The 27147-nt window shown below is 36.4% G+C and overlaps 1 protein-coding gene across 1 annotated transcript in view; it reads right to left on the bottom strand.

Annotated features, from left to right (window-relative positions):
- Positions 1–27147, bottom strand: part of MALRD1 (MAM and LDL receptor class A domain containing 1) — a 245916-nt gene that overhangs the window by 145549 nt on the left and 73220 nt on the right. Inside the window, exons 19-24 of the mRNA XM_062633694.1 lie at positions 26928–27015; positions 24063–24239; positions 21436–21613; positions 10751–10907; positions 6994–7104; positions 5862–6075 (exon numbers count right to left, since the gene is read on the bottom strand). Coding sequence (XP_062489678.1) covers positions 5862–6075; positions 6994–7104; positions 10751–10907; positions 21436–21613; positions 24063–24239; positions 26928–27015 — 925 coding nt within the window. The remainder of the gene's footprint in view (positions 1–5861; positions 6076–6993; positions 7105–10750; positions 10908–21435; positions 21614–24062; positions 24240–26927; positions 27016–27147) is intronic.

Genomic DNA, 27147 nt, shown 5'->3' on the forward strand with positions numbered 1-27147 from the left:
TTTGGGTCTAATAAGCAGAGGTCAATTGCTACCTTCCATAGGACACCCAAGAAAGCTGCAGAAAACTAGGTTTTTTTTGGAGGAACAGGTTACGGTCATGTGAAAATGATAACAAATGCCTTTATTTAGGGAACAGAAACCCTTTCAAATTTTTTTATTGAATATCATAAAGACACATACAGTTAAAATATAACTGTAGGTGTGCTAACTTTGACCTGAATCACACCCATAGTTTACTTTTGCAGGTTTCCAGAAGAGCTCACACATGTATTTTCTTAACCAATATACAAACATAGATGATTGTATTTAATGCCTAGAAAAAGAGAAAGCTACCATAATTTGGGTTGATTTTTATATGAAACCATGTGCATGCCTTTTACTGATTTTCCAATCTTGAATGTCAAAACAGACATCATGGTGAGCCAACTGTGCATATAAATTAAGGTTTAATCAATTGCCCCACTCCAGAATTTTAAGTTGTTTATATTTTTTTCCTCAATGCATTTATAAATTCATTCTAATGATTACCAAGTAAGACTAAACTTGCTGAAATAAACTGGAATTTCAGCAGAGCCTTCAAGGGACTTTTAACTGTGCCCTGAATATTCTTACTATTTATTATACTATTGCTGGAAAGGAAAGTGCTTTGAAGATAAATTTGGAAAGCATACAGATCATTTGGCCTGATAATATAAGGAATTACAAAAACTGTAAAATGTTAACAGAACCTCTTGTGATAAAGTCTGATAAACTTTAGCAAGTTAAAAGTAGCTTTAATTTAACTAGCAGCTGGTCAGAAAACTCAGTAATGAGTCCAAAAGTCCATGCAGTCTACCCATGGACCAAAGCAATTCAGACAGACTACATCTAAAATTTCAGGCTGAAATCAGATGCAAGATTCCTTCCATGTATTTTTCTTTATGGAGTTTATAAGTGTAAAAAAGAAGCTAGAAACATTTGCTTAAAAATGACTGTTTAGCAAAAATAGCTTCACTGTCTTTTACCCTTGTCTGCAAATATGATGCCATCTGAAATAAGAATTAAAAATACCCAAATCTTATGTGCTGAATATCTTTATCATTTATGCAAAACACAGATTATAGTTGACCTCAGCCGAATGTAACTTCCCATAAAATTTGTCACTCAACTTCTGCCATATGATCATTTAATTACTTAATATTTCATGATCCCTGTTAAAGAAATTCCTTCCGTTACTTACAAGTTACATCTCAAGTTAATAAAATTCATGCATGCAACAGAACACTTTATTTTAAAGAAATGTTTTCAAGAATCAAGACCTTAAGGCACAAATACTGAACATCCCAGGTAGTGTTTTATATATTGCATGTTACCTATCTGAATTTATATGCCCTTGTAGGATCTCTATAGTCAACAAAGAAAAAACTCATATCTATAGGACAATTTATGTAATCTAACTAAAACAACCCATTTTTAAATTACATGTACTTTTCATCAGTGAGTTACTCCAGTGATTAAAAAGAGAACTTGTGGCCGCATGCAAAGAGTTGTGGTCAATGGCTCAATGTCCGGCTGGAGATCAGTAACAAGTGGTCTCCCTCAGGGATGGGTGTTGGGTCCGGTCTTGTTCAACATCTTTGTCGCTGACATGGACAGTGGGATTGAGTGTGCCCTCAGCAAGTTTGCTGATGACACCAAGCTGTGTGGTTTGGTTGATATGCTGGAGGGAAGGAATGGCATCCAGAGGGAGCTTGACACGCTTGTGAGGTGGGCTGATGCCAGCCTTATGAAGTTTAACCATGCCAAGTGTAAGGTCCTACACCTGGGTGGGAGCAATCCCAAGCACAGGTGGGCAGAGAAGAGATTCAGAGCAGCCCTGCAGAGAAGGACTTGGGGGTGTTGGTTGATGAGAAAATGAACATGAGCTGCCTTCAGTGTGCACTTGCAGCTCAGGAACCCAATGGTATCCTGGGTTGCATCAAAAGGAGCATGAACGAGCAGGTCGAAGGAGGTGATCCTGCCCCTCTACTCTGCTCTTTTGAGACCTCACTTGGAGTGTTGTGTGCAGTTCTGGTGTCCTTAGCATAAAAAGGACATGGAACTGTTGGAACAAGACCAGAGAAGGGCCATGAGGATGATCAGGGGACTGGAGCACCTCCCGTATGAAGACAGGCTGAGGAAGTTGAGGCTGCTCAGCCTGGAGAAGAGAAGACTGTGTGGAGACCTCATGGCAACCTTCCAGTATCTGAGGGGGCTTATAAGGATGTTGGGGAGGGACTCTTCATTAGGGACTGTAGTGACAGGACAAGGAGTAATGGGTTCAAGCTTAAACAGGGGAAGTTTAGATTGGATATAAGGAAGAAGTCCTTTACTGTAAGGGTGGCTAGGCACTGGAATGGGTTGCCCAAGGAAGTTGTGAATGCTCCATCCCTGACGGTGTACAAGGACAGGTTGGACAAAGCCTTGCGCGACATGGTTTAGTGGGAGGTGTCCCTGTCCATGGCAGGGGGGGTTGGAACTAGATGATCTTAAGGTCCTTTCCAACCCTAACTGTTCTATGATTCTATGATTCTATGACCTTAGGCAGCCTGCTTAGAAGCTAGAGTTACAACAGACAGTGCACTTGCGTATTTAATTTTAGGTAGTAGACACTTCTGTGAAGAACTATGAACTCTTAGTGAAGAAGAAAAGCAAAGGTAATGCTTTTGTCTTTGGAGCAGTGACAAGGGGCTGGTGAGTTAGTCTACTTTATGAAAGTTTATTAATTTAAGAAAAGCAGTTATCAGTAGGCATATTGATCACAAAAGGTCTAATGAATCTTTGTAATAAACTAAGTAATTAAATCAAACAAAATTTAAACTATTTTAAGTCATTTCCAGCAACTGTGCCTATATGAACAAGTATAGAGCTATAAGTGCAGATATGTAGAGCAATACACTTGACATTGAAAACCAGAATATATTTAGGGAGGATAGAGAAGGAATAAGGACTGAAGAGCTATAGACTGGTCCTGCAGGCTGAATGACCACTAATGGTTAAAATCCATTTGATGCACTCCTGGAGCTCATCTTTTATTTTCTAATGAAAAAATCCTAGTTCATATGCTTGAGCACACTCTACAATACAAACTAAATTGTAATAAATAGGGATAACTGAGACATTTGCTTCAGAAGCACACTTATGACCTAAACCAAACATTAACAAAGCTTAGACAAAACCAGATGTCTAAAAAGTATAGCCTTCTGCACTGGCATTAATCCATACTTCAGGTTGGAATAACGCTACTGCCCCCATAGCTTTTTTTCACAAAATTTAATTTTCTAGATCTCATAAAGTACCATTTCTACTTCAGGGAGGCATGCCTAACTCAATCCAACCAGAGCTGCCTCAGAGACCTTCCTCTTATACTCTGATAGCTTCAAGCAGCATAAGGTAAACCCTGACAGTTTTTGAACAAAGCTGAAGGAGTGCTATCACCCAATGCCTCTCCAGCACTGTTGTGGGTTATTTTGTTTTCATATACTTGTAGTACGAAAGTAGTATTAGTGACATTATAGTTAAAGAAAACACTGAGAGTGGATCACTCAGTATCTAATGGGACAATTTCTGAGCACTTGACAAACCAATATATCTGTTAACATGCATACTTCACTTATTTTATGGCACTGACATCATGTGACTAGCTAGAAGGAGCCATCAACAAAGTAAACAAAACCAAGGCACAGGTCTCTCGATAGGAATTTAACAGATTTATGAGGCATGGTATATATCTCAGCAGAACTGGCTTTATCTAGACACTGCTAATTAGACTTGGAGAATATCATCATGTGGTACAGTCCTGTGTATATTCTGGAGTTTGGGGAGTATAATGGATTAGGGTCTAATTTCTTTCAACATGGTGCAGAAAAACTTCATTAACTAAGGTACGGTTAAGTCTTCATGCACACAGCAAACTATGTTGACAGTTAAAGCAAGCAATCCAAGAAGGCCTACTGCTAAAAGCTACTTTATAGATGTTTGGAAGCTGCACAGTTTTCAAGTTTTTTTTAAACACAGTCACTGTGCCTGGGGAAAACTGCCTTTTTTTTGCTCCCTGTCCTTGAATCTACCATGCTTTTCGCTACTAAAGCTTTTGCCAGGCTTCCTAGTTTGAGGTTTTCAAGCTACAGCTCTATTGTTCAGCAGTGAGGAAACTTCTCTGATGGCTGCAAAGAATGAAGAAACGCCACAAAGAGTAGAAATATGCTTTTCCTATCACTACATCCTCTTTGAAGGCAGCCTGCTTCATGATAAATCTGGGAAAACTGAACAAGCATTTCCCTGTTAAGTATAATTTCAGCAACTGCTGTATTATATATTTCTAGTTTATTAAATGTATGACAGAGGAAGCATCAAGAAAAGAAACCAGCACACAGTGGAAACTTAAAGCAGCTCAGTTATTTTAAAAACAAAAAAAAATAAAAGGGGAAAAAAGGGGAAAACCAACAGTCTAATTCCTGACATCGCTACTGAAAATGTTGTCAAAGAAAGCTCTCCCAGACCTTACAAAGAAAGTCATAATTGGTCATTAAGCATTTTACAGCACAAGTACACACTATGAAACAAAATAAATTTCTTTATCTGAGGCAAAGCCCATGTTGATGTAAAAGTTTCATCACAGTCATCCTGTGCTCTTAAGGCTCTGTAATACCTCATTGTACAACTTTCTGTTAAAATGCAGTCAGGTTTTTTCTTTTTTTTTTTAATTACTTTTTACCTTTTTTAAACCTATACATAGCAATAAAAAGAAAGCACTTTACAGGAAGGAATTTTTTTGTGAGACTGTTTCAGTTCACTTCTTTTCTAGCAGGCAATCAAAATTAAATACTTCAGGTGGTTGCAAAACTGAATCCCATCACCCTGTTTGAACCGTCTTGCCCCTAATGCTTCAGTCTGTATTGGCTAACGGTGTTTCATGGGAGATATATACAACCCAGAAAACTCAAAAGGTCATGGGTAAACAATTTCTAAATATTTCAGAAAATAGAAGCCAAGATATGGCAGTATTTTTCAACAGAGTAATCCCAACCTGATACACTCCTTAGTTTTAGTTGCAGAAGATACAAACCAGTTGCCATATAGCTTAGTGAAATGCTATTCCTGGTTTGAAAATCACCAAGAAGTTTAACAGTATGAAAATAATTTGTAAAACACAGTCAGCCTTTGCTGTGTACCTTAACTCCATGGGATGTTAGCATAATTTTGCTTCATATAATTTTGTTCATCAAGAATGTAATAAACTGTATTCATGATCTCAATAAAAATGAGGCAATTGTTCATACAAAACCAAACAATGCAGTTTTGATTGTGTGAGCATTTCTCACGATTGTGTAGGAAAGAGAATTAGTACTATATATTGTGATCCATTTCTCCAGAGAACATATTTGATATGGCTTCATTCTTTGAATCCAATACTACAGATGCTGTTTCTTGATATCTCTTGTAAAATCAAAACTGTACAGTATTTAGATTAAAATTATTTGCTACGAGACCTGACAATCCTTGAAATATCAAAGGAGGTAGGTCCCTCATATCCCAAAGGTATTACGCTTGAAGTATTTTTTCAGCCTTAATGCATTCTTTTCATATGGAAAACAGATTTCAATTCTGCTTTTAAAGAGAACCGCCTTCTGAGTTGCTTTAAGAAACTCACTAACAGCTTTTCACCTTTTATTTTATGATTTAAAAGTAAATAATAATAATTTAAAGCCCTTAAAAGACAAGGAATAGAATTCAATTATTATTTTCTTGTTTGCTGTCTTAGCTGATGAGCTGCAAAAGGTACTCAAGTAATAAAAAATCAGTTATTTATGATAATTATAATAAAAATATACCATACTTACTACAAATAGTAGGGCTCTCATCTGAGTTATCTGCACAGTCATTTACAAAATCGCACAGATTATCCTTTGGGATGCAGTACTTGTTGGCACATGTGAATTCCTCTGATGTGCAAAGTCTGCCTGGGATGAGCAAAGGGGAACAATCTTCAAAGGTAATATCATCTACTGCCACGTCTCCCATGTAACTGACACCACGATTTGCTCTGAAAGCAATCTAATAAAAATTACAGAGTTATTACATTGTACGTTAAGACACTATAAAGACTCAAAAGCTTGCATATGCAGCAATTAATAGAACTGAGACAGTGGCAGTCCTTGCAAATCTTGGAATATAAAGTGGTCACTTTTTACTGTCAAAGTACAGTCCCATTAAAGCTTATACTTACTACTGCTTGTACACGTCTGTCACTATAGTTGCTGAATGTCCATCTTCTAACATTGACCAAGTACAAAAAAAAAATATAAGAAAGGAAAAGAAAATGAGCTACAGAAAGAGATACTAGTACCCACTCTTCCTGAATTAATAGCAACGGTTCCACATACTCCTGAAAAGTAAGCCTGAAAAAGACTAGTCTGAGTCACCCATCAGTTATCACTCATCAGTTATTCTCATGAATGTGAAAAATAATGTTAAAGTTTCATTTAAAAGCATCCAAGACAGAAGTACCACAGAATGTGACATATTTTTAAATATGTTCCTTTCTGTTTCTGTTTTCAGCTGTAAGGATACTGCTAAGCATGGCATACCCATGACTAAGCATCTCTAAGAGACTTTGGCTTCAGCTCATATTTCCAAGCAAACATCATGCTCAAGGCTCCTTTTTCAAAAACCAGAGGTAGTACTACTACACACTAAGAAGAAGGAAGTGGAATAGATTAACCTAAATTGGATTCAAGGATAAAAGGGATTCTCTGTCTTAAAAACGTATATCAGTCTGAAATGGAAAGAAATCTCTAAAACCTTGTTCCAGTTCAGATAACCAATCAGACAGCCAAAAAGATAAGTTTTGCTATTCAGAAAGAGAATATGTGAGTGGGACAAAAAAAAAAAGAAAGTAAGAGGTGAAGAAGGCATAACATAAAAGTACTTAAAGGCAGTTGTTAAGGAAGCACATAACACAAGAATACACACCTGAAAATTAGAACGAATTCCTAAGAACACTTCTGCTCTGTTCCACTGGGGACCTTGGCTGCCACTTTGAGTCCACAGTTTAGAAGTCCTGTTACTAGTTTTACAGAGTACCTAACAAGGAAATAATTGTAGGTCACAAAAAGTCCTCCCATTACCAACACACTTCAGGTCCCTTCATAGTATACAAGAGTCTGAGAGTATCTTTTACCACCGTTAAATACCATAGAATACCTGGAGTTGGAAGGAACCACTGAGTCCAACTCCCTGATACTTGCAGGACCCCCTAAATCATACAACTAAGAGTATCATCCAGATGCTCCTTGAACTCTGACAGGCTCCCCACTTCACGGGGCAGCCTGTTCCAGTAACTGACCACCCTCTCAGTGAAGAACCTTTTCTTAATATCCAAAGAGATTTACCACTGCCAGAGTATTCCAAGAAAAAAAAAATGTTTTAAGATTTTCTGAACTCCTCATAAGCATACTCAGTCCAGAGCCTTACCTGGACTAACTTAACCTATTAATTTATCACAAGTGGTTAACCACAGATAAAAATTACTCATTAATAGGTAGGGATCCATTTGTAAAACATGGAAACAGTGTTAACAACAAGAGTTACTGAAAAATGTATTAGTTCATGCATCCATTATATTGCTCCATTCTGGGATACATTTTATTGTCCTGATTCCTATGAAAAGTCTTTTCTTCTACAAATAAAAACTACTTTTTTTTTTTTCTTTTAAAGACCAGATTTCATCTGTTTGAGCAATGGAAGACTTGTAAAAACCCTCACCCTTATAAATAGCCATTTAACTGGAGAAAGCTGCCACTTTTCAACATGAGCATAAAGTCCTAAATATGCTTTGCTCCAACCTCTTGGGCATCCAAATTCAACTGTGCTGGCAATAACAACAATCTGGGTGTTTGATGAAGTGTGTGTCTGCAGCCAGTACTCACAGAGCTAAGTGTCAGTTCAACAGTTGCCTGAACCATTTCTGCTTTCAAGGATTTATTGCTACCCTGTGTAATCTTCTTAGGGCTGTCCAGGCATTTTTAATCTCAGTGAAAAAGAAACCAACAGATTTTTTTGAAAATTTATGCAGTCCTGTGAGTGTCTTTGATGTTGCATAACAGGTAAATTCTGCCAAGCAAAGAGCAGATCCTCACACTGAAGAGCTTTCATTCCAGGGAAACAGAAGAAACAGGTGTAATATATTAAATTGAATAGAAAACTGAGTGACATCTGACTTTATAGTCAAGAACTGCTCACAGAAAACATGAATTTTAAGGGAAAAAAGAATTGAGACAAGAAAAGGATTATTTGAGAGGGTGCTGAATAAGAAAAGGTTTTTCTTATCTACAAACGATTTATTTATATGAATATAGATATGTGCGACTATATAGCAACACATTCTATTGCACACTGTAAATTACTTTCTAAATTGTAAACACAAGCCTTTCATCAGAAATTTTTTTTTATCACGTCATGCCAAAAGTAATAATTATACAGTTAAATATGGTCATAAATTTGTGTGCTATTAAGATCCAAGGCTTCCCTGTGCCTTACTGCACTTTGAACTGCTACGCCTTTCAATTACGTTGCAAGTCATTGAAAAAGCACATCTAGTACTTTGACAGAGCTACCCTTGCCAAATCAGAGGGCAGAAACCAGGCAAAAATGATTCCAACAAATATTAAATCCAAGTATGAGCAATAAAGTGGCAGCTTTAATGTTTACATTTAATATCTTTAAATGAATGTCATAGAAAAATAGGAAAACAGCCACTCGTGCTAAGAACAGGATGTCTTCAGCATGTCCTATATGAACAGGGCAATGGGAGAATGGCTTTAAACTGACAGAGTAGATTTAGATTAGATATCAGGAAGAAATCCTTCACTGTGAGGGTGGTGAGATATCAGATCAAGTTGCCGAGAGGAGCTACGTCTGTCTCATCTCTGGCTGTATTCAAGGCCAGGGCAGATGGCTTTGTGCAACCTGGTCTAGTGGAAGGTGTCCCTGCCCATGGCGGGGGGGTTGGAACTAGGTGATCTTTAAGGTCCCTTCCAACCCAACCAATTCTATGATTCCATATGACATTTGACAGCATAGATACAGACTAAAATGCAAGAATTCAATGTGAATTAAATAAAGATGCGGTAGTCTTAGGGTAAGAGACAGATAAAAATGCCATTAGTGATTTTGAACATAGAAAAGGGTCATATTCATGTAATACTTAGAACTTTTTGAAGAAAATAATGACAAGTAACTTAAATAATTTTATATTCTGAGTTATTCCTACATTCATTACTCATTGCATAATTAAGCAATTGAAACCAAGTAATTATTGACATTTAAAACGTAAAGTTTTTGTTATTTTCCTTTGGTACATCTTAAATCAATTAACTTGTGGCAGGGGAAATCAATTAAGGAGTAAATGGAAATTGTAGCTGCTGAAACTGAAAAAAACCCACCACTATATAACACTTGCCTTTTGTGGTAGTAATACTAGACGTAGCTCCATGGAATTTGCTGTTCTACAAAACACTCTGTGTTTTGTATTCCAACTAATATGGGTTCCCACATTGTGAAGAAGCCCTGGACACCAGAGTAAAGAAGTCACAAAGCAAATTGATCTGTCCCGAGGCTTAAAACCGGGGGCCAACCAGCATTATACTATGATTTTCCCACTAATTCTGATAAATTAAAATTTGACTACCTGCCAAGCAGCCTTGCAAGATCTTTACTTACTTGGGAAAAATTCGGCGGTACTTTTAAAAATTGCTTAAGAATAATTCAAGTAAACACAGAACATGCTTCCTCTGAACGTCTGGCAAGCCACATGCATGGAGCAAAGAACAGCACATCTGATTTCAGTTCTGATGTTAACAAACATTTTAATTTTATCTTTGGAAAAGCTTAATTCTGCCCCTTTTTCTTATGTTATTCAGAGTAACTGGAGAGAATTTATTTATAGAACCAAATCCACATACACTGGCCACACCCAATTTGATACTGAGTGCACAGGTGGCTGGGTAACTTATTCTGAGTATTTTTTCAATCCAGTTCTGACTCTGAAAGTTATAGTGTAAGATTCCTGGGAAAACCCATTATAAGGACTCAGGTGTGTGGCAAAAAATGTTGAGAACAATGTTGCTGCTTTATTAATTCATTTTGCAGTGACTCATTTGATCTACAAGCCTCTAAAAAAGTTACATTTTCTTTACAGAACTGTTTTTAACTGCGGAGAAGAAAAGCATATGGGTAAGCAGGTTTGTTGCTATTATGTCCTAGTAATAGTTCAATGCTGCTTACAATAATACAATTAATCTCCTAAAGGTATATGTTAAACTTTCCAAGGAATAAGCTGTTTCTACAAAAAATGACAGCAAATTTTAATAAAACAACTTTTTTGTTTTTCATGCTCCCAAATTCAGCCAAGACCTCAAAGTCCAAATATCTACCGATGCTTTTCAGTGCCAAAGAGTGCAGTACAAGGCTTATACGTGTATAGATGTTCTAGCCACAGTATGCCTATAAAGGTCATTATATTTGATTGCTAAAAGTTACATTTTCCCTGGCTTACTTGAACTAATGCTTCACTCAGATCATAACATATTGAGAACAGTGGACTTACAGTAATTGTTCATTTTCATTTACTAGCAGCCTAGGCTTTAATGAAAATAAGTGACAAGGCATGAATTTTTGCATAGCAATTTCAGGCAGTAAAAACAACCCAAACCAAAGAACATCTCCGTACCTCCAGAGAGCCTATTGTTGAACCATTCATGTGGTTCCAGAATATAATTTTGCATCTGGGTCCTGTAAGGGAGATGACTGGGGTATCAATGTCAGCTGTGTCACCAAATTCTCCATTTGAGCTGTCTGCAAACAGGTACCAGCCTTCTTCAGTACACCTGCTCAGGGAGAAAGGATTTTCTTTATTGAAACAAAACATCTCATCACAATTAAGTTCCAGTTAGAATTAAGATGGTAATATTTCCTTATGCAGATAATAGTGTCTTCTGCCTGAGTGTCCAGGCAGCCAGAATCCCAAAAAGCCCTTGAAAAGTAAGCTGGTATTTTTATACTGGCAAAAAAAAAAGCAGAGCTGCAGTCAGCCTTTACCCACAGGGTCAAATAGATGAGGGCTTGGGGCCTCTGGGTTTCTCCCTGACACCACCTCTTTCCTCAGGGACACCAGACAGTTTGGATCCTGGCTTGAAGTCAGGAAAATACAAGATACGGGGTGAAATTCTTGCTGCTGAGAAAGATGAGTCTGGCTTTGCAGTAAGCATCAGATTCTGAGTGCAGAGAGAGACCAGAAGTGCAGAAGTAGTGTTTTGGGTATCTAAGATTTGGTTCCTTGCTTTTCAAAAGAAAAAGCAGTTGTTGACCAAAGACAAGATCCAGTTCTCTTCAGCGGAGCTGCTATTTGCTCAGTGCTTCTCAAAAAACCTTTCCAACAAGGGCTTACAAACCTGCTGATGGGACCTATGTTTTTAAAAGGGCACTGGTATTAGTTTTTCCTTGCTCTTCTGTTTTCCTGTTTGGCCAAGTTCTGAGCTATCACTCTGTAAAGTTGCACCTCTGCAACTGGGAGAAGACAGTGACCATGCCCTTCAAGCACTGCCAAGAGAAAAGCAGGGTGCCTAGAGGCTGTTCACAGACTGAAAGTCCTGCTGAATGGATAGAGGCAAGATTCCAATGGCTCAGATTCAAGAAGTCTTTTTTTTTCCACCAGCCGTTCCCAAGTTTTTATACTTAGAGCAGACTAAAGGACTAAAAGACTTTTTCATGCCTCTGGTAACAATTGGTTTTGATGCATTCTTTGCTGCAGTAACCCTGAAATAGTAAACAAATATTTAAAAAACTACTCTTTCAATAATATGAAGTTACTTTGAAACCCTGTAAGAAAATTGTTTCTTTAAAACATCATAAAATTTTAAAAAATATCTTCATTTTACATCTAGATACATTTTATCTCAGGTTGCGGTGCCTCTACTGAACACAACATGTACTGATGTGTGTCATAAAGTAACTATGAATTTAGTACATACAGGTTTATCACTGCAAAGTCACAACAAAACTAAGATTTACATTTTCTGTATAGGATAATTTACACTTGATAATCACGAAATACTTTCAACATATATTATTTAAGACCTACCATGTATTCTGGAGGTTGAGAAACTTAATTCCGCCATATATTCAGTGACTTTCAGAACAGCACATTCTATTTACTATGGTACATAATATAAAGTAGGCTAGAAACAGGCATTCTCTGTATTCACACAGCAGTTTCCTCTGAGGATCTGAAGTCTCCAATTCACCCATCCTTAGAATCACATATGCAGTAACTTGTTTCTAATACGACCAGTGACAGACTGATAGACTGCAAACAGCCTGACTTTCCTTTTGCACAGAGCAAAGAATTTCAGTATCTCCTTATTCTTTCAGTAACCTGTGATTGATCTTAAGGCTATATTTAAATGAAAATTATTTTCTATTTCTTTTGTAATTTTAAAACTGTTAAAATTTTTGCTTCATAAGAAAATGAAAACCTAGTGATAGACATTGACACAAAACAGCCCTTCAAAAATCCTTGCAAACCAGTGATTGATTCATTGATTGTTATGCAGAGTACTGCTTCTGCCTTCCCTGGTGTTACACCAGAGACCAAGGGTTAAAAAGGAAACAGCTATAGCCTTGGGAAACTACATAATATATTTTGTTAGATGAAAATAAGAAAGAATTCTGGTAGTTATAAAACATTTTGGTAAAGAAATTCCAGGCTGTTTCCTACAGCAGGGCAAAGTGTCCTTCTAGCAATTCCACAAGTGAGAAGTAAGGAAAGCACTTTTATTAGTTAATTAGCCGCAGTTCAATCCTATAATCATCCTCCTCTCAGAGATTTTCCCAAAATTTATCTAGTCTGCAATATTGAAAGAATCATTGTATCTGCAGGTATTGGTAAGGATTTCTATGTAAAATATCTGCAGATGTCAAAAGGCAGAGAAGTTAATTATTCCCATTGTTTCTCTTTAGCTAGCAAAAATGATTTTTAGCTCTAAACAATTAATACCAGTTTTTTATATGAAGTACTAAAAGATCCTATAAAATGAAGGAACTTATGCATGAAAAAAAATTTTGCAGATCATTTTCTGCATATTAATTAGAAAACATGAAGAACATAAGATTCATAATTGAAAAAAATTACTTTTACACAAAGTAATTAGTGGGATAGGCTGCCTATGCACACAGTTTTAGGTAGAAATCAAATGCATGCAGGAAAACAGTGTCATGATTAGTTACCATTTCTACTACCACTCATAAAAGAGAAGTAACCATTCAACAGAATGATAATCTTCATCAGTTTATAGTTTTGTTTTGTTGTTTTTCTTTCTAAGCCACATACAAGTAGATGTTTGTCAAGGAGGAACAATAAGTTTCAAAAATGCATCTTAAGATGTGGTTCAGATCTTCATCTCGTGTAGCTCAGACATGTAGCAGGTGAGATCACTGAGGACTGTTGATAAAGCCAACAGGGACTGATATGAGTCCAGTGGGATTCTAGGGGGAAGAGTAACAATCTGGGGAAATCTGGATCTTGTCCACAAACTTATTTTGCTTTTCATTCAGAAGCAGATGAGAGAAGTATGGCTAATGCTTTTCTTTTATCACTCTATCCTGGCAATTCAGATATCTTTATATTTAACTGCATTCGTTTACATCATCCTCGAGACAGTAGCATAAATATATGGAAGTGAATTATTGCACAGAATAATCCCAAAAGAAAGTAATACATATGCAGGCCTTAACGTAATTAGGTGAAAATAATCCCAAAATAAAGGTCGAGGGAGGGGATCCTCCACCTCTATTCCACTTTTGCGAGACCCCACCTGAAATACTGTGTTCAGCTTTAGGACCCCCAACATAAGAAACACATGCATCTGTTGAAGCGAGTCCAGAGGAGGGGCATGAAGACAATCAGAGGGCTGGAGCACCTCTCCTATGACGAAAGGTTAAGAGAGCTGGGCTAGTTCAGCCTGGAGAAGGCTCAGGGGGCACTTGGGAGCAGCCTTCCAGTACCTAAAGGTGACTGCAAGAAATCTGGAGGGTGACTTTTTACAAGGGCATGTAGTGACATCTTTGTGTGATCTTCAGCAAGGTAGTAGTTTCTTCATTGCGTGATTAAATCATCTGACCTCTTCTGAAATTCCTTTCTTATTCCATGAAAGTACTTTCCCCATACCTTTTTTTTTTTTAATGAGGCCAGAAGTTGATAGTAACAAGTATAAAACAAGGTGCTGTTCAACATGTATAAGAGTGAATAAATCTGGCTATGTAGATCTTATGTAAGTGATGCAATTCAGCAGAATACATGCAAGCTCCCCTGCCAATACCTGCAAGATTTAGGGCTTATTTGGAAAATTCTCCAATGGAAAACCTTTCAGTTGGCAGCTACAATATGTGTCATTAAAATTTTCATGTTTACCCTTCGAAAATAATTAATTTTACCTCGGTACTGCAAGCATTCCCCATACGAGGCATTCCTGCACCAGGGCAATAATCCTAATTAATTTCAGAGGGAAATTCACAATATTTAATGGATATATGAAATTCAACATAAGCAAATGAGGTACATTGCTATACATGACTTTCTTAATAGCTTAATACTTCAAGTATCATTTAAAATGTAGCTAGCAAAGAATGGCCATTCATAAAAGAATCCACTTTATTTCTGCCTTCAAAGTGTTCAGAACACAGGGAACTGAATATACTAAATGGAAGTTAGCATTTAGGTGAAATATTAGATGTATTAAAAAGAAAAAAGTTAGAGGCCTATCTAAAAAATTAGGCCCAGCTTTAATCTGGTATTGTTATCAAGTAAAGTTTTTTACTCGTTTGACAGTAGTAATTGTTTATTATTGTAATGTCTGAAAGTAAATTAAAAAATACTCAGCTGAACTTTTCCATACAGAGTTCAAGCTCAGATTTAATTATTTGTTGAACATCTCTCAGTTTTTAAAGTGCTAATTCATCTATATATCTTCTACAAATTGTGTCAGAATCACTGATTAAGCACTTAGGTGGACTTCTAAAATACTCTTTGTTTTTCATTTAGAGTGAGAACTAAATCTGGTTACGAAACAAACAGCTCCAGTTCATTAAAGAATTCTGATTTCCTTCCACGTCTCAGCAATAATGACAAAAACAAAGATGCAAACCAAAGAATGAAATTTCAGTTTCCTTAAAGGGATAAACATCTCACACCATACTAAAATTTGAAATTCAAAACTCAGCAGGTCCCATATTCCTTTCCATTTTTTCCTGAAGATATATTTCCATAAGCACTGTGCAGATTCCATATAGCAAATCAGAGCCCCATAGACATATTGGACCTATTACACATTTAAGCATTATTCTTCAGTTCTCAAACATCATCTCTCCAGGCCCTGCTAAATCAGTGACCTGCTATCAGCCCAGATGGGTTTCTGTACAGAGAGAAACCCCAAACCAGCGGTCAAAAACCATTAGGGTACTAGATGACATCCAAAAGAAGAATTCTCTAGATCAAAGGGGAAGGACTGTGGGACACTAGACATACCAGGAAAATGTGGGTCCATCAAAGCTTAAACTGATGCTTTGAATTAGACAAGACAGTGGTTTTAGTCTGCATTTATTATATCCTATGCATCCTTTATCAGGGTAGTGTGGCTGGGGGGGATCAGTTACTTCTACATCTATTACATTTCCTCCAAGAATAGCTGAAAAAGTTTTGCCAAAGTTAAGATATTTGCAAAGTTAGGATATCTGTAAGATCTTTTAGTTTTAGATTAGCTAGGATTTACTAGTTATAAAACATTTAATCAAAAGACTTCTGAGAGAATTCCTAGATTGTTTCATTAGCTAAGAAGGAGCTAAATTCTCCTTTTTTCCTAACAACCATATTTATGAGAAAATATTTATATTGGTGTCATTTTTTTCTTGTACTATGTCATCAATATATAGTGTTGGTATTTTAAAGCCTTACATATTTGACACAAGATGGTTGTAAACTGTGATACTTTAACCTTTCCATCATGCTAGTTTCATTTTATGTTGATTCCTATTATTTCTTGTTTACAGTGTCAGAAACCAAATGATATGAAAGTAGCGGTAAAAATCTTAAGTAGGCATAAACATAAATATGTTTTAAAAATCTGTAAAAGACGCTAACCTTTCTTACTTTCCAGCACTGGCAACAAAGGTTGCAATAAAAATACAAAGCATCCAAAAACTATTATTAGTCTCAGTATTCCTAAGAAAACTGTCAAAGACACAAGGAAGGCTTAATCTTTATATTGGTATGTGCCCACATAGAATCCAATGTAACGTCAATATATTAACCATAAAATAGGAAATCTAGGTGCACACTGTGCCCATAGAACTATTTACTTGAAATTGGGCTTTAAGGTGAGAAACTGCTGAAAGGTGGGTAAAAACAATATAGAAATATTACAGAAATTATAAGCAATAAGACTTCTATAAAAAAAAGCGATTTCTTAACATTTCCCAGTTCCCTCAGCACTGCATCTGCCTCTAGAAGTCACAAAATAATGTTTCTAAAATTCAGAAGTGAAAGACACCTTAATATACAAGCATTCATTCAAGAAAAAATATTATCACTTCTTTTATGCTCTGGGTAAGAGCTACTTGATGCACTGCCCATTATGCCCATTATTTCAGCCTGAAGCACCACTTTATATAGGAAGGAAAGGGTAGTCTGTGGACAGCAGCCAAGCTTTTACTCAAGATGTAATAATGGTTGTGAATCTGAAGGAAATGTGACAGAGCACACTTCTTCAGGAAGCATGAGAAGTTTTATGTGGAGGAAAAAGGAGAATGAGGAAAAAATGATCTTGTTTCTTTAGTATCTGTATTTGCTAGATATTTAGTGTCTACACCAGAAATAGTTTGACTAGTTATCCTTCTGTAGGTAATATGGGATGGTCTATTACAGATCATAACATATGAACAGATATTTTACAGTCCATCTTGCAGGGATTTGCAAATAACATACTCATTGACTTCAACAGGGTTCTTTCCAGAATAAATAATTGCATCTGTGAAGATGATATTGCAAAAAAAATAACCTGTATGCAAAATTAAAATGTCATAAAAGTTATCACTTTCAGTAATCTTACAGGACAATAAAAAACTAATTAGTTCTACTATGTATCAAAGATTTTCTCGACTGAACACTTCCAACCACTTAACTATTAATAGGTTTTGAATACTCAATAAGCTAAATCTGCATTTAACAACCTAAAAACCAACCAAAACCCCCCCAAAAAAAACAAAACCAAGCAATCAATCAAACAAGCAAACAAAAACAGAAAAAAAAAACCAAACCAACCAAAACCGAAATTGCAGCATTTTTGTAAAGAGTGGTCAGGAATGTACATCTTCACTTATAGCAATATGTGGTAGATTTAATTTCAAATGGTAATAATTCCAAAAAGAGTAAATTCTTTTATCATTATAGTTTTATCTAGTAACCTGCCACATCCAGTAACATTTAACATTAATGCATACTAAACTCAGACTCAAAAAATTGTGATGCCATAACAAAGTATACGTAAATTTTTTTGTAAGTCTGCTTTCTGAAAGGATAGACTAGAGATATATCCTACTGCAGAAACCATCCCCTGGCTGTGTTTGAAGACAACAGTTTGTAAATTGATGGATGCCCACAGAGCTAGCTCTGCACAGCTTAAGACAGAATTTTCTGTCTTGAGCACCTAAACTTTGACATGCAAATACAGGATTAAGCTTTAACTCAAACTGAACTCAAACTGAACAGAAATAAGGGCAATTAATGCACTAAAGCACTAGCCATATACTAAGACCTGTATTTGGACACCATATTAGAAAGGTGCTCCAAAGAAAATTACTACATGTGTAAGAAGGAATTCTTGCACTAAATCAAAGTGTGTTATATTTATCATTAGACTCCATGTGTGAGAAATTAACGTATGTGGTTTAATGATTCTATAAATAAAATTAATTTTTTGTTCATTATTGTTACCCTATTTCTCTAAATGCCCTCAAGTCTTTCTTTTGATGAAATCTACACTTCTTCAACTCAAGAATTGCACATATAGAAGCATAATACACATCAGAGCCTGTGATAGATACAGTGTAACATGCTAATAGAACCCTCTTTACCAGACTGAAGTGTCCCCTTCCTTTCATTTTCCATTGTCTTTAAAAGTACTATAAGCATCTTTTTAAGAGACAGCTGTGAAGTCTATGTGGCTCACTGCTATGTGTTTCATTTCACTGTGAATAAAGTACTCAAGCAAGCTCAATAGATATACACACACATTTGTCCGAAGTAACACTATTGAGAACAGATCTACAGAGTATAAAAGCATCATATAAAGCTCATACATTTCTTTTACTTCTATGTATGTGTAACCAACTATAATATCTTGGGTATCATTTATATCTTTTCATGTCAAAAAGGCTCTTAAAAGCATTGTCGTTAATTTCAGTTTCTTCAAAGTCCAACATAAATATACAGAAGTGAAATATGTCGAACTCTTCAGACAGTCATCCATATAAAATGACAGACACAGAACTGGTGTATTGAGCATTTCTTTTGGTGTATTGCAATGGGGCTTGGTTTGCACCTTCAGGAAGGTGTTTTGACTTGGAATCTTTTTTTTTTTTATCCTTTTGGTTGGAATAATAGAGACAGTTTTTATTAATGGAAGCCAGTCCTTTAAAAATTATTCCATATATTATAAGCACATACAAGCTGGTTGGTGATTATCTCTGTGAAGCAGAGATTCTGATTATATGATGAAAAATTAGAGATTAGTTTTTAAAGAAATTTGTGTGGGGAAAAGATGATATGGTAGTGTTATGGTTTAAGCCCAGCCAGCAACCCAGAAACCATGCAGCCATTTGCTCACTCCCCACCTTCTTCCCCTGGCTCCCAGAGGGATGGGGAGGAGAATCGAAAGAATGTAACTCCCACAGGTTGAGATAAGAACAGTCCAGTAACTGAGGTATAACACAAACCACTGCTGCTACCATCAATAATAATAATGATAAGGGAAATAACAAGGGAAGAGAACACAACCACTCACCACCTGCCGACTGATACCCAGCTCGACCCGAGCAGTGATCTAACCCTTTCAGGTAACTGCCCCCAGTTTAACATACAGTGGGCATGATGTGTTGTGGTATGGAATACCTCTTTGGCTAGTTTGGGTCAGGTGTCCTGTCTCTGTTTCCTCCCGGCTTCCCCTCCTCTCTGGCAGAGCATGAGACTCACAAAGTCCTTGGTCAGAGTAAACATGACTTAGCAACAACTAAAATATCAGTGCCATCAGCTCTGTTCTCAGGCTGAAAGTCAAAACCACAGCACTGCACCAGCTACTAAGAAGGAGAAAAATGACTGCTACTGCTGAACCCAGGACACGTAGTTCTATTGCTTTGTTAATTAATATATCAGTTGCTAAAGGTTCCATACATAATCCTGCATGTTTTATTTTAATAAGCAAACTCACAGAATTACAGTGTCTCTAATTTAACTCCATGGGTATTTGTGGAAAATGGATGAGAAACAAAACCAAAATGTTGCAGGGGTTTAATTCCACAAAACTGCTGCTCTGCATTTCCTGCTGAAATTTGGAAGCACTGTGCTCCCATTCTCTTCTGTAAGCCAATAAACAGAGTGAATGGAAAAACAGTGCTACTGAATCGCATCTCATGTGAAACATTACAACAATATATTTCAGTTTTGCCTGGTGGGGTTAGGTTTGTTGGTTGTTTGTTTTTTTTTTTTGTAAAAATATACAGTGATTTCAATGAAACACTTAGTGAAACCAATGTATTCAGCTGATTCTTTTACAGTGATAGAAATACATGCTGAGTAAATGCAATATAATCTCATTTTAAACTAGTAACGACATAGCAAAAACTGTTGGAGATGTTTTAATTTAAAGTCCATTTTTGCACTCTGTGGACTAATGTCACAGAAAGTGAACGTCTGTCACTAGAACTAGGGAAGTATTTTTCTGTTCAGAAGTTTCCTTATCAGGTGAATTGATGTTGTATGACACAACACTGTTTGCGCTAGTCACATTTGCTAGTCACCTGCAAAGATTTTGTTTCAATAAATCTTAACTGTTATTTTTAACTGGAATATAAATTGCATTAATGTTTTTTTATTAATTGCACTTCTCACTTGAAGAAAAATAAAAAAAAAACAAAACACCCCAGAAAACAAACACCACCAAAAACCTGGTAAAGCTAAATCTCCATAGAAAAATCTCCTTGAGGCAAATCAAAGGAAATGTCTTTGGTTGGTGTTAATAATTATCATAAACAAACTACCTGGAATCCAAAATTAATTTAGAAATCTTTGCTGAGAGAACAAATATTTTTCATTTTGCTATGAAGTGATATAATTTATCAGAAACATGGCAAAATATCAACTAAACTGAATTTAACACTAACTACCGTCATTTTGAGCTGCATTAGCTGATTATTAAATGGCAGCAGAATTAACAAGGTCCACTGATGGGGTAATTTGTACCGCCCACCCTTGGGCAAAAGTGTAGGATAACAATATCTAGTGGAGTGGAAAAGTGCGTATACACTGCCTGGATGAATAAAGAGCATCTGAGAATATATTCACCCAAAACTGATTAAAATGATGACCATCATCAACTCAATTAAATAGTAGCCAGTGAATTGCAAAGACAGCTTTTAAACAAAGGAGAAATCATCTTGAAAAGAAGTATGAAAGTAGGATAAAATGTTGTAATAGTAGGGAGAGATTATAGAGTTAAAACAGCAGCAGCCAAACCATGGTTTTGACATGGCAGAGGTAATCTTGCTGGTGCCACAATCAGTGCATAGATGAGCAGAGCACTGTCCCCACTTGATGCTTCAAACAGCCTGCATCCAGCTGGTGGGCTGACAGTTTGGGATGCTACAAGGAGGGTTGATTTCTCATGCCATATGTATTAACAGATTGTAGGCAGCAGCATGTGTATACCTAAAGCTGGAGAATCCATATCTCCAAACTTGTTTTCCCATAAGGGGTAACATGATTATACCCAACAAGTCCTCTGGGAGAGGGAGTGCACATGTGTTTCAGTGGATGGGGAGGTACTGAAACTTTTGGGAATCGCTTTTAGAAAGGTGTTCAGAAATTTGTACCTGATTATGAAAATTTTCTATTTTGATTAATCTTTTGTATTTATACCATTGATCCTGCATATCCAGTTCACTTATTGTCAGTTAATTATATATGTCATTAAGAAATCAGTAAACTGCTTCAATACTGTGAACTGAGCAGTTTTCCCTCCTGGCAAATGCATATATGGCCAAACTCACACATCCCAAGAACGATTCAGGTACCTGAAAAATTGTACTTACGTAGTATGATCAATTAATGGGCAATGCTTTTCTTGTCCAGGATAAAGATCTGTCCCTCTTCCAAGTTCCCACTTGAATATGCTTGTGGTATGGATAGAATTGCTTCCTGATGTCTGTTCTAGAGCTGGTTGATACCACCCACACTGTTTTTTATCTTCAAAGTTGCAGACTTCCATAACTTTAGATATGAACAGAGAATACTTCAGGTTTATAACAAAAATGAAATCATTAATGGTTTTTAGAAAATGGCAATAAAAATGATTCAATTTATAGTATTCATGAATACTTACACAGTAGTAAAACAGAGTTTTTCCTCCATAGATAAATTATTAAATATATTTTCTATGTTCTTTTCTATTAGAATTCTAATTTTGGGAATATACCGATTCTTTTGCACCTCAGTATCTAGCTTCACATGTTTTCTAACCAGCTTTCAGGACACTGTTATAATCTGTCTTGTGATATACACTGAAATGCATGTAAAATTCATCAGCTAAGAATCTGCCAGCTGCTGCATGGTTCTTTCTTCAGTACCGTGGACTGATGATACTAGCAACTTATTGCAAATTGTGCAGAAAGTCCATAACCAAAACTCTAAGAGAAAACAAATCAATGATTCAGGCAGTTCCCACAGGACTCAAAACCCACATAATAATGCAGCTATTTGGTATTGATGGCAAATACTGAACTTTGTCATACTGAATAAATATGCAGCTGCCTATGTCTCAGTTTTTGATTTCTGAGCAACTGGACAGGAAAACTGAGTCCACTACTGTTCCTCCCTCACAATGTATCCCCTTGTAAGAATATTGGGGGGGGGGGGGGGGGGGGGGAGAAAAAAAAATTAAAACCATTTATTTTCCATTTCTGCTTTGAATATTTATCTTCTGATACATCTTCCTGAATGTTTTTCAGAAACTTTATCTAGGTGATCCAAGGTGAGTTTTGTCACTCTGCAGAACTTTGAAACAGACTGCTATACTCAAATCTAAGCAACTACTGTGAAGATTCTGCAGGGAGAGTTCATTTTAACCCACAAAGCTCAAACACTGGAGTATCTGAGGTAACTTCTATATCAAGAAAACACGGTGCTTTAAGGAGCCTATGCTTGATTTCAGCATCCTTGGAGGCTAAAAATGGTAGACTAAGTTTTGATTTATAACTTGTATATCTCCAGTAATGAAGAGAAACACAGCCAGTGTGATCTCATGAGTTATCCATGTAAAGATTTGTGATGTTTCAGAAGAATGATGAGTGGCATAATATTAAGTGTTTATTCCCCTTTTTTAACATGTTTTATAAACATTATGCCTCAAATGCCTCTGAGAACATATTTCTGTCAGGACATACTTAACTCCAATTCCAGGACTGTCATTCAAGTGATTAATTGCCATCATTGCTGTGGTAATGGGAAGACTTCAGACAGACCAAATATGCAAAGGTGTATTCTACAACAGCATTTATTTGTCTCAGAAGGAAAGGATGTTTTGCAAAATAACGTAAATTTCTGGGGAAGGGACGACATAGACACACAAGGATATTCTATCCAAAGGGCTCTGCATTTATTTTTTCAAGGCAGAATTTGAATGGTTGTTGGTTTCTGTTTCACACTATAGGAAATTACCCAGTGATACTTATATATCAGATTTGTTTCTTACAGTTATTCACAAATAAGAAATAGACGGAGTCTAATGTTACTTTTCCTCATTGAGCCCTCAGCCCTGTGAGAGATGACTGATTTTCCTACACAATGCGTAATGAATGCAGAGTTTTGATCTTCAGGTAGAATAGTTAAGCTTGCTGAAGGCAAAGTGGTCACCGTCTAGATGTCTGCCCCCCTCATTAATTAAATTCAGAACAGCAGTATTTTCAAGTACTGCACTTTAAGGCAAAACAAAGTCATTGTCTTTCTTCTGAAGTGCTATAGTGTGAACTGCTGCAACTGAGAAGCAATTAGCAAATGTCTTAGACCTCTTGGAGCAACACATGGTCACCTGTCCATTGTCCCAGTTCCAGTGTTCTGATCCCACTATCAGAGCTTTACAGGCTGGAACTCACTTCTGCATGGAGTAGGCTGAATTTCACAAACATTGCTGCTGCTGCAAATACTTTGTATTAGAAAAACCCCAACAAACAAAACTGAAAACACCCCACCCATACCCCATAGTCATTTAAACTGGTAAGAAGTGGACCCATATCTCCCAAATGCGCAACCCAAACATGAGATTGTAAAGTTATTCTCTCCTTCTGTCTGGACTAGTGAACGTTTGAAAAATTTGAGTGTGGCATAGATCATTTAAGTTGAGAAACTATGCCTACTTAGAAAAATTGTTGTGTATAGCTACCAATTATTGTAGAATTGACAATTGTTCCCTCACCCCATTTTAGTAGTAAGTTGAACAAGAATGTCAAGTCTGAATCAGCCCATTAGAAGGCAGAAAGAGCATAACATCACAGATTCTCATGCTAAGAGAAATTTGTTATTGTTTCTTCTGAGGGAAATCACATTAAAAATAGCCATTAGGTGCTGATACCAAAGTGCAAAGGTAAATACAGAGCCGTTAAAACAATGTGTTTAACAGCTGCAAACTAATGAGGTAGCAAAGCAAAAGATCTAGTACACTTACCACAAGCTGATTCATCAGACTTATCAGAACAGTCAGGTCTAAAATCACACTTCTGGATCATCTGGATGCAGCGGCCCGAGGTTCTACAGACAAAATCCTTCTCTGTGCAGTTGTTCATGGGGAGTGTGGCAGGAACTGAAGTTCCTGGGGTAGCTGTAGAAACTGTTGGCAAGTTTCCTTTGAAAAAATAAAACAAAGAAATCTTGAGAGATGGGACCAAGGCATTCTAGATTTGTAATGATTTCTCCACTTGCCACTTCCAGCTATTGTCACGGGTATAGCACTACTAGAAACATGCCTGGGCAGCCAAACTGGATGATTTAAATGCTGCCCAGCAGGAAATTGATTGAACATTTCCTCAGTGGAAAGCACTAGGGCTGTCACGTTAGCCAACCACCATTCATAAAATCCTTGACACTTGCAGGAACTCATTTACACCTCTTAAATGTTTTTCAAATTTGGTGAGTCCTTTCAAAAGCCAATGTCAGGGAGACTGACAGAACAATCACAGAAAACTTAATTTCAACTTAATTTCCCTGTGAACCAGGGCTAACATTATTTTTGTGATAATGGCTTTTTTTAAAAACACATCCTTTACAGCAAATGACCGTGAAAATTATTATGTAACCCTCTTACCTTCTAATTTTGTCATTAAAAAAAAAAAGGTAATTCTCATTACAAAAATTATTAGAGGTCATCATCTTGTTCCACCATTTCCTTTATGTTTCATTCAACTTATTACAACTTCTTTCAAGTCAATTGTCTTTGCCTTTCCTCCTATTCTTTAATATGTAACTTTCTTCAGGCTTACTCTCATTTCTTGAAAACCCTTGCTATTATTTGCCATTAAAAGAATTTTCACTATATAATTCCTTTTTCAAATTTAATTGTTAATGGAATTATTAGCTGTTGTGCACAAAGCACCTGAGCGGTACTCCCAAGTTAATTAAAAAGTACATGTGAACACTTTTTAATGTATAAGGTGTCTGAGATGACAAGGATTTTTTTCCCCTAAGGCCTGGAGGACTAAGACTAATAAATACCCATGAGCAGGAGCCATATATGTTTCATAATATAGAAAGCATATGTATGATATAAAATGAATTGTACTCCAATCAAATAAAAGGTACTTCCATATAATCCTGATTTAACAAAAAGACTTAGAGGAAGAAATCTTTTGAAGGAAAAATTGCATGACATAATTAATGTATCTACAACTCATAATAATAGCAAAGGCCTTATTGCTCAGAAAATTTTAAATACAAATGCCACATTAAAGTCTTTGCTCCTAATTCACTGGAATAGGAGAAGAAATACTGAAGCACCATAACCTTCATGACACCTGAAAAGAAAGGAGAATATGCTCCTTTTTCTCTTTTGAAGTAGTTAATTTTTCTACAATTTTGTGAAACATTATTTTATCCAGAGTAAGCTTCAATGAATAGCCTTTGGTTAGAGCAGGCATTCAAATGATGCATCAAAGCAGTATTCTTATATTTCAACATCTTTAATATTACTTCTGAGGGACTTTACCACCAAGATATCAAGCCCATCTCTCCCTGATGTTATTTAAAGTGGGACAAGTGGAACAACAGCTCATGCTTAATTCTAGTGTGCAGGGACATGGGGTACCTGCTTTTTTTTCCCCTATTCAACTTGTGTTAAACATGGTGCAACATGCCATAGCTATTGGCTCTTTTACAGACTATTCCCATAGTGTCTTGGGTATTTTTTTTTTATTTTTTTTTTGGGGGGGGTGGTGGTGGTGTGGGTTTTTTGTTTTGTTTTGTTTTAATTGGGATTTTTTTTTTTTGTAGTGTGGACAAGAAAAACAGAGGCAGGATCCAAAAGTGTCTCAAAAATCGCTTTCAGTACTAAGAGCGTTTTTAAATATACAGAACACAAAAACTGTTTCTTTGTCCACAGATCTCAATAAGCACTATTTTTTTATCTTTCCACACAAAACGAGTTTTTTTTTTTCTTGTTTATGAACTCTGAAACTCTGACCTTCTATACTTTCCAACTCTCTTCTCGCTTATTTTTAATACTTTTTTTCATATCTCATTTGAAAACATGTAGGGATTTTCTGATTTGTTCTTTCAATGTTTCCTTCCTGAATAGAAGGCTTTGTTCATTAACTGAATATTTACAAAAAACTTCATATTCAAAATACTATAGTAAATGTTGTACAATGTATAAACTAGGTAATATGTGAGATAATTATCTGCAGAAGAAATATGCAATATACATTTGATATTCCTAGTAGACCTAATTATACCTACGTGAAGTTTTTGGACTATCAGAATAAAATGTGTCTGCACTAGGGTGTTTTAGAGTTAGTGCTAGGATACTAATATTCAGACACTGTCCTAAATTGTGTGCTGTTCTACAGCCCTATTATGACTGTACATCAACTGTCATGCCATATACAACACTGTAATGCCTGCAATGACTTCTGAGGACAGGCTGCTCTATCACCTGGACTGTTTGTGTGCTGTAACATGAGACAAATAGGCACAGTTAAAACGTTAAGAATTGTTGGGGGGAAGTGAAAGGCTGTATCAAACTGGGATTGCTGAATGAAAGGTCAGTTTGTTTACATGCAGTTAAGTTTCCTTTTCCTTCTAGGAATCAAGCTCTCAAAGTGCTTGGCAGGTGCACCCTTCTTACTGAGGGTCTTTTTTCGACCTTAAGGGCAGAGTAGAAAATATTTTCTGTTGCTGCCTAGAGGCAAAGGTCTGAAAAGCAGGGCAACAAGGGTTTTCTTGTCAGGCAGGAGTCACAGTTTGATGGGGTTTTTCTAGCAGCAATATTTATAAATGACAGCTCACAGCTAGGAGATGTTCATTGTAAGACTGTTCTTACCGTTGTAAAGAGTACAGCCTAGAAAAGACATGTCATCAAGGCCAATGTCTCCTGTGAAACCATCTCCTACAGTACCTTTCACCAAGATCTAGGGAAACAAGAATTACAAAAACATTTTTCAGTGTATAGTAAACTTACCTTTTTCATTCATATCTATTGATAGAGTCATTTAACACATTTCACACTTAAAATGAGATTAAATATGTTCTAGGGGATATGT

The sequence above is a fragment of the Pezoporus occidentalis genome, unplaced genomic scaffold, assembly GCF_034315485.1.
Source record: "Pezoporus occidentalis ecotype Australia unplaced genomic scaffold, CSIRO_AGI_Poc_V1 ctg40, whole genome shotgun sequence".
In the NCBI taxonomy this organism is placed as follows: Eukaryota; Metazoa; Chordata; class Aves; order Psittaciformes; family Psittacidae; genus Pezoporus; species Pezoporus occidentalis.